Source organism: Ahaetulla prasina, chromosome 2, assembly GCF_028640845.1.
Source record: "Ahaetulla prasina isolate Xishuangbanna chromosome 2, ASM2864084v1, whole genome shotgun sequence".
NCBI classification, from domain to species: Eukaryota; Metazoa; Chordata; class Lepidosauria; order Squamata; family Colubridae; genus Ahaetulla; species Ahaetulla prasina.
In genome coordinates this window covers 50,370,709-50,384,698 of record NC_080540.1, presented here as the reverse complement: position 1 = coordinate 50,384,698, position 13,990 = coordinate 50,370,709, and the positions used below count along the sequence as shown (strand labels likewise).

The window sequence follows — 13,990 nt, the reverse complement described above, 5'->3', positions numbered from 1 at the left end:
TCTCACAGTTACAACTTTGAAACACCCATATGATCAAAATCCAGATGGTTGGTGCTGGTCCATACTCTTGACCGTGGCTGTGACCCAAGGTCATATAATCACCTTTTGCAAAGTCAATGAGGAAGCCAGATTCACTTAACAACCAGATTACTGAGTCTTCGGAGAAGGGCGGGATATAAATGTAAATTAATTTTTTTTTTTTTACTAATTTATCAACTGCAGTGATTCACTTAACCATTGTGGCAACAATGGTAGTAAAATGGGGCAAAACTCACTTAATAAATGTCTCACTTAACAACAGAAATTTAACACAACCAATCGTGGTTGAAGTCAAGGACTACCTGTATTAGGTAGGCCATCTTTTTCCCTGGAGGCCATCTTTTTCTTTGGATCTTCAGGGCTGCCTCACTTAGTGCTGTGGGAAACTGGGAGTGAGGATTCCATGGAGGGGTGGAGATATCTAGCCATAATAATTCTGAGAGTCAAGGACATTTGGCCTGCACTTGGAGTGGCCTGACTTGGAGGCGTCTCATTGGGACAATGCATTGATTGGACCATGTGATGGGCATGTGGGTGCAGGGGAAAGGGACTTGGACTTTCTGTTGGGTGGGGAAAACCTGGAAGCTTTCAGATTTGGGTTTTCCCAGATGTGCCAATATGAGATCTCTAATAAAATGGAACTTTGAGGAATTTCTGGCCTCAGAGTCTTTTTTCATTGGGGGTGTTACTTGGAACCCTGACATCCACTAATAATATTAAAACCAGGTGTCTTGGGATTGGATATTGTTTGGTCCCTATGGTACCATTTCTATGTTCCATGAAAAGGATCCAACATCCTATCCCAAAACATCTAGTTTTAATATTATTAGACTGAGTAGATTCTGGAAGCATACTCCTAATAACCCATAGCTACTTGGTGGTTTGTAAACTCTGTGTTAAGAATCAATATAATCAATCCATCCTTCTGAGAGTCCCAGGGCATATTTCTTCCTTACTTCATACAGACTGCTCATTGGCTTGATTCAGTACAGTGCAACTCCTGAAACTTCTATGTACAACAAACGTAACAATTTAACTTCATCTGTATATTCAGAAAAAATTGGAGCTCAGGCTTCCAGGTACCTAGGGAAATGTGTTTTTTCTTGATATAAAAACAAATCAAAAACACCAACATCCACATTCAACAAACTTGTTTTAAAGGGTACACTGATCAGTTTACTTGGGTAAATTTGATAGTACTTTAGCTCAAGCAGAAATCAAGCAAGTACCATTTATAAAGTCATTGTCGTAGAATATACTTAAATGCAGCATCATAAAGTTGATGTTCTTTGCAGTGTAACTTTTAACAGGAAAAGGAGACTTAAGCTGAGCTTCTTAGTTTAGATACTTTTACTATCATTTTCTCACGGTTAAGAAATATATTAAAGCTGTTCCTATACTGACAGTTTTTTAAAAAAGAAAACAAACTTATATGTATCACAAAATCATAAAACTGGAGAGAACTGTATAAGTTTTTTCTGAAATGGCTGAAAAAGAATTAAATGTCTATACAGATAGTCCTCGACTTATGACCATAATTGAGCCCAAAATTTATGTTGCTAAGTGAGACATTTATTAAGTGAGTTTTGTTCCATTTTACAACATTACTTGCCACAGTTGGTAAGTGAATAATTGCAGTTGTTAAATTACTAACATGGTTGTTAAGTGAATCTGGCTTTCCTAGTGACTTCGCTTGTCAGAAAGTCAGAAAAGACATTCAGTTGACCCCAGGACACTGCAACTGTCATAACTATGAACCAGTTGCCAAGCATCTAAATTTTGATCACATGACCATTAGGATGCTACAATGATCATAAGTGTGAAAAACAGTTGTAAGTCACTTTTTCAGTGCCGTTGTAACTTTGAATGTCCACTAAATGAACAGTTGTAAGTCGAAGACTACCTGTACAGTAAATAGGTGTGATAAATAGCCAATAAGTAAAACATAAGTAAAACATTCTTTCTTATGTTTTATTAGTTGTTAGAAGGTTTAGCTTTTGCTAGAACACTAATACAAGTAAGATTTTCTTCGTTTACAAGATCCTTCAATTCTACTTATCATGCTACATTACAAACAGACGTTTCCGAGCTTTCTTCTAATTTGCTAATATTCACAATTCTCATATGCTGCACTATTTCTAATTAATTTACAATAAGTAATCCATTTAACTAACTTTTCCAATATATTAGATTTAAATTTTAAATAATCAATAGTACCATGATTGTCTTTAATAGGTTTCATACATTTAATTTGCATTCGTACAACCTATAATATAGTTGCTATTGAGGTAAACAGATTGGCATAAAGAATTCAGATCTTAATAGTCACAAAGTTCTTTAGGCTGTAAGTTATAATGTTTAGAATCTGCTCTATTCTGACTTTTTCACCAGCCAGTGAAAAAAAAATTAGAAAAACATTTCATACAAATAACTAAGTGAAATAAATATTTCAGGGGGAAAAAAGAGTAATTATTATTTCTAAATAAATTCAAAGAGTTACACAATATAGTAGATTTACACTTTGATAATGCAGAATCAGGTTGAAAATTAGCTAAATGGTTAGCCGCACAATTGGTGTGTATTCTTTTCTTCCTGCAAAGAATGAAAGTAGATTGCTGCCAATGTGAGATGCCATGTTAGTTCTCATATCAATCTTGGTATCATTGTCTTTTCCATTTTGACACGCCTCTCCCCATCTCCTTTGAACATTTCTGCTCATTAACTGCTTTTCTTAGAGGTTTTCCATACTAATTGCATGGAGCTTCAAATTGTTCTCCTCATAAACTTGGAGCTTCAAGGTATCAGGAGTTCTAGTGAAGCATCAATGTAAAACACAAACAAAACTAATTTTCAGTTGTGATAGCTTGAAAGGAAAGGAAAAGGGCCATCTGCATAGGTGATTGCCTTCATTTGAGCATGGCTAAGACTCAGAAAGGGTACAGCTGTGAATACGTTCTTTCATTGAGCCATATCTATTTTCTGCTCTCTTTAAAGCTTAAATCTACATTTATGATCACCAGTCACAGTTACAGCTGGGGGAGTAGACAAATATAAAAGAAAAGTGTCCCTTCCGAACTGATCTTGTGATTCTCTTACGTTGGGAACTTTAAGGAAACGCATTTTAAACATTGGGCATTGGCTCAATCTTAGGCAGCTGATTAAACTAGACATGTTCCAGACAACTGTTTATGAAAAGTGTGAAATGTATAAATGCTCTTCTCTGTACAACTAAAAGCAGCTCATGTTAGAGAGCCTCCTAATATATACACAGCTGTTCTGGGTTGTTTCTGAGGTCCTAAAGTGCACTTAGATCTCAATTAGCAATATAACCTGTTGGTTTGCCTCTTGCTTTTCACTACCTAAGGGCCTTGGAATCGATTTACAGATTTTCATACCAACTACCCTTTAGAGCAGGGGTCTCCAACCTTGGCAACTTTAAAACTTGTGGACTTCAACTCCCAGAATCCCTCAGCCAGCAAAGCTGGCTGAGGAATTCTGGGAGTTGAGGTCCACAAGTCTTAAAGTTGCCAAGGCTGGAGACCCCTGCTTTAGAGTGTCTATGGAGATTCTCAGTCATCCAGGTCAGGGTTGTCCCAAAGGGGTTTGTTTTTTTTTTTGGTCTCTTGAAAAATTTGGGTTTCCTTTAGAATTTTGTTTGGGATTACCACATTCATATGTTCAGAGAGATTTTTTTTTGTTGCAAAAATACTGTTTTGCTACTTTCTGCAAAAAACTTGATGGTTTAAGCCTTTTCCAGTTTAACAGATCAATAATTAATATTTCTTAGAAAAAATTTCTGTCAGTTTTTTTCCTAGAGTTTATTCTTTGATTGTTTTTCAGTCACATAAATGTTCTGCAATTGATCAATTAAATGATTGGATAGTTCAATATAATTTGTTTATCTTTTATCACAAGTGCACATAGACCTAGACTTCATCCAATTAGATGAGTTTTGTTGTTGTTTTTTTGCATATGTCATATCAGGCCATTTAACTCTATTCATTGGTTCTCCAGTCAATTTGGGCATATATTCTTCCACTTCTGTGGAACTCTTTGGGCCACAACAATTTAAGGACCAAAGGAAAATTGTCAAAAGGCAAAATGAACTGATTTATCGAGCCATTCAACACAGAGATATTTGGCCATCTTCTTTACACTTATAGCAGTCAGATTACATTTCTTGGAAGAAAATACACCTTGATATGATGAGCCTTATATTTTAATGCCAATAAACATTGCCCATCCAATCAGCAGCAAACACAGGGAGAAGACTGGATAGTTTTGTTTTGTTTTTCTCCTCTCCCATAACAGCAGCACGACAGGGTATTATGGGAGATACAGTTCTCAACTTCAGCTGCTCTGAGCTAATGCATTGTTCCCAGTTTCCTAGGATTCCTAACTTGGTTTTCTGTGGCAATAACAAAGGGAAGCAACCCACCCACCACAATGTCATTTATGTTCGTGCTTTTATAAGAGCCCATACTTCTTATGCAAACCTGTACTGGAATAAAGTTGCTAGCCTCCTAGGCTTATATATCCGTAAGGTTTATATAAGATGTGTTTTATATCTATAAGTAAAAAAAAATCCATTTTGGAATGTCAGGTTCCTGAGCATCAGTATGAGATTAGATTATCTACAATTGAATGAATACAGAGATGGGGAATCTATAATCCTCCAGATTTTGCTGAAGCTCAACTGGTTTGTAAATAGCTATCTGGAGGGTTAGTGGTTGCATATTTCTGCCTCTTCAAAATTTGTTTATTGAATGAGCTGGAAAGCAAATTTTGAAGACAAAAACTGCCTAGACCACAACCCTTAAAGAACAGGATTTCTTCTTTCTATTAACTATGTTCTGTTACCAGAGTGATTAAAAGCTATTTAGCATTTTTTATGACCCTGTAATCTCTTTCATCAGGATGGAGTCGGGGTAACTGAATGGAACTGAGTATTTACTGGCCAGATGCCCTTCCTGATGCCTCTGCAGAGTTCACAGCAGATATTTTCTCTTTGAGCCCTGAGAAACATCTGTCAGTGCCTAGGATTGAACTCTCAACCTTCCAAGTGGGAGGCAAGTGTCTTCACCTCTAGGCCACCACACACTCCAAATAAGCAATATATAATATACTTAAGTAATATATAATCCATTATCCTCAATGGTGAAGAAAAGAGATGCTGCAGAATTTAGAAGTCTTTTGTCCTATTAAAATGAACTGGAAATAATAAGCAATTCAGTTGTGTATGCCATTGTTTTCAACTTTAAAAAATAAGTGCAACAATTATAAAGAATCCATACTGCCATTTCTTCAACTACTCTGCAAAAAAAAAAAAAAAAAGACAGAATAAAAGACAAAACAGTAGACTATAAATCAAAGTACCTTCTCTCCATAGCCTCTATCTTTGGTCATCATTTCCCTGAGTGTCTGTAATACTTTAATACAAAGTTTCTCCTCATTCTCTTCCAGCAGCTGCTTAGTATGTTTTATTAACCTGAAAACAACCAATTGATCACAGTTTGTTTCAGAACTAGAATGTCTACTCAATTAGGAAGGCATTTGTAGGTATTAGCATTAAAAGTGATAGGAAAAACCAATTGTCCAAAAGACAACCATATTGTCATTTTTTTTCCTTCAAAGCATAGTTTTTTTCAGATATATATATGTGAAGCAATAAATAAACTTTGTTCCATACCCCTTCTACATAGAAAGCTTTGAAGTGCAGTATAATCTGCTCTGAGAAAATAAAGTTGCACAAACAAGGAATAAATGAACTAAAATTAAGCAGCTCTGTCATGGAACAACAATATTTGTAGCTTATTTCATAAAATACAAGTTGCTTATCATGGCTTAAGAACTAGGAGGTTCTGAGGTGGTATATCAGAAACAAAAAAAACTATAACACACTGTTATATTTTACAAGGATTTCTGAAGAAAGCATTAATTTATTCATTCAACATTAGGTTAAAATTAGGAATAAACATATTTTTCAAAATGGACTATTTGTTACGTTCACTAGTAAAACTTAACCAGGATCCTCATACTTAAACGAAGGATAATTTTTACCAGAGATTTGTGGTTGCTAACAGAAGGAATCATTCTTATGTTTTCTTGACCAGATCCCATGCAGTCCAGCAAATATAAATAGCATGCTGCATTTTTACATCAAGAGGATGAGAAAACTCAGTATGCCACATTATGATGTCACACATATTTTCTTACAGGATTGAGAGACTCCTGCCTATCCATCTATCCTCAGACTAATTTTTCACTGATACAATATTGTCATTTTCTACATAAATAAGATGGACACCAAGGCCTGATTCACATAACATGCTAATCTACAGTGTAGTTTGTATATGACTGGTTTAGCATATGGTATGAATGATGCTGTTGTGGCTTAAACAAACAATGACTAATGCAATATATAAATCCAATCATTAAGTACTGTATAATGGCACATGATCTGTAGTACAATTTTATTAAAATTACTTTCGGCTTTCAGAAGCCATTATTACCAGCTTTAGGAACAATAGATCCATGTGGAAAGCTACTAGAATCTTACAAAAAAACAGAAACAAGCATGATAACAAATTGATAGTAAAGTAAGATCAATATACCCTAACCTATAGTAACAGTTTAGAAGAGAGTAAGAATTATTTTAAAATAATAAAGAAAATGCTGACCCTCAACTTACTTGCAGATAAAACCTCCACTTTCACATTTCCTTCTAGCATCTGTATTTTCTGGGAAAAGCAGTTCTGGTCTATGAAGGACATCCACCAATACGGACAATTCAGCTTGGACCAGTGGCCGTAAGCGATCTTCCAAAGCTGATACTATATCCTGAAGTAGGTGTATATTTAGTTTGAAACTTACATGGACAAATCATACATACAAGTACTTTTTAAAAACAATTATGCCAATAAAATAAGAATATGCTTAATTAAAATAAGATTAATACATTATAATAGGAACCTGCAGAGACAGATTTCATTGTTTCCACACTTCTCTTCTCATTGTTAATAGAAATAGGTTTCTTTAAAGTTACAAACACTAAATACTTACAACACAACACTGCGAACATTTATTTAGATTGCTTCCATTTTCTTACTAAAATTTATAAATGGACATTATAAACAGCAAAATAGGCATTTTCTACTAATATTAATAGCATTTATTACATACCAGAAATGAAAACATTGTGTCACCAAAGTAAGATGGCCAATGGAAAAGAGAAAATACAGGGGGGAAAATAGCTGAAAGAAGACTGAGGTGAATATAGGAGTTGAAGGACTGAGGAACATAAATGCAATGAAATGACCTGGAATTGAGCACGGTCAATTGAACTACAGTCCTAATTAGAAGCTTCTCCAGTGAAAGGTTTTGTGTATAACTACTGAGATCACCACAATTTGATCAGCCCCATTTGCATAAGAAATCAGTATCCCGCTTCCATTGAAAAACAGCTATTCAGTTCAGATCCTTATGAACTGCTAGAAGTCAGTTATTTTAAATACTAAGCAAAAGTCAAAAACACGGAGACACAATCTGAAACTGACAAAAATAAATAAATAATAAAATATATAAAAGTTAATAATTAAAAATTGTGCATAAGTTCTTTTAAAAAGAAAACCAAAACAAACAAACAAAAAACCCTCAAAGGGCAGACTTGCTGGACCACTTTTTCTAACCATCGGTTTTCTATCTTTCTACTATACATCTTTCTATTATAAAATAGTAATATTTTATAGTATTTGTGAAAAGAGTCACACATGTGATCTTGAGTGTGTAGAAAATTAACATAAAATGAAATGGCCCACAGAAAAGCAAGATATTAAATAATCCTTAACTAAATGCCTAGGGCCGTATCAAGGTGTGTGAGAATGTACTTGAGAGACAGCAGGAGAAGAAAACAGACTAGGTAAAGATCAGATAAAAGGCAGCTTAATCTAGAGCAGGGGTGTCAACTCAAGGCCTGGGGCCTGGATCCGTCTGCAGGGTGCTTAGATCTGGCCTGCGAGGCCACTCTGGAAACAGCAAAGGACTGGCCCATGGTGCCTCTACCAATGAAAACGGAGTTTGGGAGGGCCACACGCAGCATTCCCGAGCAACATTTTTGCTGGGAGAGGGTTGCAGGAGACCGTCGCAGCCAAAAACGGAGCTTGGGAGCCCATTTTCCTGGCAGAGCACTTGGGTCACCACAGGCACCCCCGACATCGAGCTGGCCACACTCATCCTGGCCACGCCTACTCTGCCCCCCTGAGGTCAAACCCAAACCTGATGTGGCTCTCAATAAAATTGAGTTTGACACCCCTGGTCTAGAGGATTAGGAGTATGGCAAACATCTCAGAAGTTGTGGGGGGGAGAGGAGTGGTTTCAGTCTTGCAAGATTCTGTTACTGTAACTTTACAATAAAGGTAGTATTCACAGTTGGTGCTTGTTGCTTGGACTACCTCAAAGGGATGACATGCTATTTCTTCATACAAATCACACATCCGCTGAATGCTTAAAAGCAGGTATTGATATTATACTGGTATTATTACTGCAGGTTCAAGCCCGGCCCAAGGTTGACTCAGCCTTCCATCCTTTATAAGGTAGGTAAAATGAGGACCCAGATTGTTGGGGGGGCAATAAGTTGACTTTGTAAAAATATACAAATAGAATGAGACTATTGCCTTATACACTGTAAGCCGCCCTGAATCTTCGGAGAAGGGCGGGGTATAAATGTAAACAAACAAACAAACAAAAAAATACTCACTTGCAACCTCTCGATGATATTACGATAATCCCTTGACGCTGCCATCACAGAATCTCTCCGAGCAGCATTTCTTGCCGTCATCCTCCAGTTCATTGCTGTTTTTTGCACTATATTGTGAGACTTCAGGAAGAGGTTATTGACCTGGCTGTCAAGATCAACTGGGATAGCAATGGCTCTGCTCTTTGCTGAAATAGACAATGTATTATCATTTGTTTAGCCAATGATTTCAGAAGGATATGAACCAGATTTGCATTTTGAGAAACAAACAGGCAAATTTATATAGGGAACATGGACATTTGTAGAAATGTTTTTCTTCATGTTTTTTTTTTATCACTGGGTTTGCATGTATGCTATAGCAGCTTCTATTAGGTAAAACACTTTTAGTCCAGCATTCTGTATCCATAATAGCCAACCAAAATTTCATTTGTAAACTGCTCAGAGTCATTTAGTCAGTGAAATTGGCGGTATCTAAATTTGACAAATAAACGAACGCCAAAGGGAAACCCAAGCCAAACGTGAATATCTCACAGCCTGTTTCTGTGCTTGTTTCCCAATTCGCACAAGTTAACAAGTTTCTATAACCAAAGGTAATACAGAGTTACCATGCCTAATATACGTGCTTAATTGTGAAAATAAAGCATATATTTGATTAGATTCATGCCTAATATACGCGCTTAATTGTGAAAATAAAGCATATATTTGATTAGAAAAATACTTGTAAAAATGTTTTAATGCTCAATATTTCAAGTTATTAACAAAAACACCTTAATTTAAAGTATTTATTTATTTATTTATTTATTTAATCGTATTTATATACCGCCCTATCTCCCAAGGGACTCAGGGCGGTTTCCGATGAAGTAACCGATGAAAAGGAAGAACATTTGATGGCAAGATTAGAATTAGAATTTAGAATTAGAATAACAGACTTGGAAGGGACCTTGGAGGTCTTCTAGTCCAATACCCTGCTTAGGCATTACCCTGTACCATTTCAGACAAATCTCTTCTTTAAAACTTCTAGTGTTGTTGTCCCCCTGATTAACTGTCTAACTGTCAAGATATTTTCCTTACTTCTAATTGCAGTAACTGTTCTAACTGTCAAGACATTTCTCCTTACTTCTAATTGCTTCTCTCCTTGATTAGTTTCCATCCATTGCTTCTTGTCCTGCCCTCAGGTACTTTGGAGAATAGCTTGACTCCCTCTTATTTGTGGCAGCCCCCGAGATATTTATGATAGACAGATGTATTGAAGAGAAAGAGTTTATGTGGATTAATCATTACAGTCCTACATAAGGCTCCCCAGTAAAATTCCAAAAATATTCACCTTCCAGAAGAAGCTGAAGATAGAACACTTCTGGAGCGTGTTTGGATATGAAGCCGTGTCACCGTTGTAAGTGGGCTTAAGTATTTATAGAATAGAATAGAATAGATTTTTTTATTGGCCAAGCGTGATTGGACACACAAGGAATTTGTCTTGGTGCATATGCTCTCAGTGTACATAAAAGAAAAGATACCTTCATTAAGGTACAACTCTTACAACACTTAATGACAACACTTAGGGTACAAATTTAACACTTAATGTGCTATTATAGTATTGCATATTTTGTACTATCATAAACTTTGGGGGTGGTTGTCCTAATCCACTTAGTCTGTTTAAATTGCAGCAGGTAAAAAAATTATTAATAAGTCAATAAATCAATATAGTTTTCTTACCTACATCTGAAAGTACTCTGATACAACTTTCCACTGATGCTTTTTGACTGGGCATGAGCCAGTTACAGTGATATACTCGAAACACACCTTGTAAAAGTTGCACAAACACTGGCTGACGAGTCTAAAAAGACACCAAGAATATGTACATTTCAATTCAAGGAAAATAGGAAGGTAACAAAGAGAGAGGACTATAAACATGAAGAGTTGGACTGAAGCTAAGCAACCAAGCATGAAAAGTGATTTGTTGTGAAACCCAGAGATACAGCATTTTAAAAGCAAATTGCCTTGAAGTTCTGGGGTATATAGTTACGCTATTATTGAAGCAATTGCAATGTTTTTCAATTTATCAAGTAAAATTAAAATAGCTACCCTAAAAATAGGGAATAAAATCTATTGGAAGCTGTGGCTGGAACCTATTTAAACCTAGTTCTGTTTCTTTGTGCAAAACTTGTTAAAACCAATTTCAATGAAAAAAGTCATGTTTCAATAATGTCAGTGTATAAATTAGGCTACAAATATGATATAGTTGATATTTTATAACTGGAATTTGTTCGTAGGAAAGCAATTAAATGACCAGTAGATGGCTCTGTAACATTACTAAACATTACTAAAAATTATGCTAAACATTAAAAATTAGAAGGCAGGAATCACCTGCCCTTCTACAGAAAGCATCCTTCAGAATACTGGAATATTGAAACAATCAACCTCTTCGTTTTGCCTACAATTCAATCTTTCCAGAAATTATTTCCAACTCGAAAAACAATGGCATACCGGTAAGTTATAACTGACAAATATCAGAAGTTGTTCCATGGTCAAAATAGTAAGAAACATAGATCTCATTTTGCTTTGCAAATTTTAATTTTCTAATTTAGTTTCTTACCTGCAAAGTTGTGCTCTGATCTGAAAATGGAGAACTGAAAAAGGTAGTAACTATACTCATCACTATTTCAGTCACATATTTTTCCAATATAGAATCTGCATGCTTTCTATCACTGGTATTATTGCAAGTCTGGAAAATAATGCAATCTGTTAAAACGAAACAATGCAAGAATTCTAATCCTCTCACAAATACCAAGCAGTTAAACTTAATATACCTAGAAAGATAACTTTTCTAGAAATTCTGAAAGCATTAAAGGATTAGAGGGCTGCAAACATCAAAAATATGAAATCCCCATAGAAATCTAAACAGACACTTATTATCATTATAATTACATGAGGGAATGTTATTAATTACTATTGTAAAATCTAATTGCCATATAACAGAGAATGTTTCAAATAGAATAGAATAAAATTCTTTATTGCTCAAGTGTGATTGGACACACTAGAAATTTGTCTTCGGTGCATAAGCTCTCAGTGTACATAAAAGATATAAGTGATAATGAACCTGAAACAATGGATATAATTTTTCCAGCTCTTTCCAAATAGACATTTTATAAATAGCATTCAGATGAAACTTGCATGATTTATGCTTTAATATTTCCAGCTACACTTACCCTACAGATATCCACTAGAAAGTTTTCAAAGAGCTTCCACATATGATTGCTCGTATAAATCTCTTTCATTTCAACTTCTGTGTCGACATAGCAGTGGTTTAGAAAATTAATATAGGCTATTTTCACCTGCAGATAACAAATCAAGTAATTTATATACCCTTCTAAAACTGTCAGGTAAGTCTGGACAATGATGAAAAAAAAAATAACTCCAATCTCAGAGATAAAACTCTTCCTTGCCACATTCTTTTTTTATCTCTATAAAATATTCTTCCGCTTAGTTAATCTGTTAGTCATTATCAATATTAGTTTAGTTGTTGCAAACCACAAACCAGTTCAACGCATCATTTTAAACCTTGACTGAAAAGATATGGCTATTAGCCTTCACAATGCTTGAGAATTTTTTTTTTCACAAAAGGAAATGTGAGGCAGCTGGGAAACAGCAGAAATTTACTAATGAAAACAGAAACAAAATTATTTTTGCAGCAATTTCAAACATAATTTGAATGCCAATTGTACAGTATTTCAGTCTAAAACAGATTAACATCCAAAATCCCTTATAAAAACCATGGCATATTAGGTAGGTGACAGCTATTCCCTCTTCTTAAATATCAAGGACAAATATTAGTCCTGCTACAACAATAACATTTTTATGTACAACCTACATACATGCTAGCCGCTTTTTACAATCTTAGAGAGTTATTTGTAGCATAGTTCATGATAGTCTTAATGACAACAGAATCAAAAGAATTTAAATGAACATGGATTATCTAGGTACAAAGTGGTGCCACAAAACTTTATTTTAAAAAATCAGAAGATTGCCACCAATTATGTTTATTTTCTAAGGAGGGCTCAGAGTTATTCCTGTAAACCATAAAATACAAAAATACAGTGTTTTGTAGGTGGGACAGAATTTCTCACTCAATTTAAGGGAATCAGGGTAAAAAGTGTGATAGATAACAAGGAAATGCACATTCCTTCTAAGAAACAAAGGTCAAACTGAAGAAAATGTCATAAATTGTAATAAATAAATAAACTTAATATTAGTTTTAGCTATCTGTGAAAATGGCAAAAATCTTATCGGTGTTATACTAGAAAAAAGTTACTAAAAGGGGATTACTGTCTAGTAACAGCCTTTGATATTGTCTGCTCTTGTTTATAAACTGTAATGAAAACCGTAATCTGTCCTTAATTGAATCCTTGATCTAAGGAGGGATGATAGTTGTCCTTGGGGGAAAGTGGGGGAGAGGGCAATGAAGATTTCATTGCCATAAATTAAAGAAAGTATAAAAGCTTCCATCAAGTTCCTCATTCTGATTAAAACATAATCCCGGCCGTTCACATAAATCTAACAAGCAGGAGTGAGCAAAACAGCATATTACCTCAGGTATGCAATCCTCATGGGTTACAACTCTAACAATGTCATCCAAAGGGAGAAGAGAGTTGCACTTGATTTCGGTGTAGACATTTTTGCCCTCAGTGCAAACAGCCAGCAATTCTACTAAGTGGATATGATACATGAGAGCACTATTTTCATCCATTCTGTCCCGTTCTGATCTCATCATTTGCACTAATGTCTGGAATGAGGCTCTGTCATTGTAGAACACAAGGACATCTTCCCCTGCATTGACCAACTATCAAGAGAAAAGAGTCATAATTCCATCCTACTTGAAGAACAATTAATATAAAGTTCAACAGGCTCCTAGCAAATCAGCAAACTGCAATCACTATCATGTCTTCTACAATATTTCTTTGACAGTCTGCACATTTCTATAGCAATATTTTGACATCTTTGTTAAATTTATATTATGAATAAGGGTAGTCTAGGGAAGGTGTTCAAATATGGGATACCAGGACTAAGAAATAGCACTCAATCTTATTACAGAAAATTGGTAGGGTGGCTTCAATTCTAACTAATTAATGCATATACTCTTTTGAGTTAATTAATTAATCAATTTGTTTATTTTGTTGACAACCAGTATAAGGAAACATGTAA

General features: G+C 35.2%; 1 protein-coding gene across 1 annotated transcript in view; it reads right to left on the bottom strand.

Moving 5' to 3' along the window:
• Nucleotides 1-13,990, bottom strand: part of ITPR1 (inositol 1,4,5-trisphosphate receptor type 1) — a 309,457-nt gene that overhangs the window by 111,573 nt on the left and 183,894 nt on the right. The window contains exons 31-37 of the mRNA XM_058168445.1: nt 13,377-13,628; nt 11,998-12,123; nt 11,385-11,513; nt 10,505-10,625; nt 8,795-8,979; nt 6,731-6,879; nt 5,416-5,527 (exon numbers count right to left, since the gene is read on the bottom strand). Of these exons, the coding sequence (XP_058024428.1) occupies nt 5,416-5,527; nt 6,731-6,879; nt 8,795-8,979; nt 10,505-10,625; nt 11,385-11,513; nt 11,998-12,123; nt 13,377-13,628 (1,074 nt within the window). The remainder of the gene's footprint in view (nt 1-5,415; nt 5,528-6,730; nt 6,880-8,794; nt 8,980-10,504; nt 10,626-11,384; nt 11,514-11,997; nt 12,124-13,376; nt 13,629-13,990) is intronic.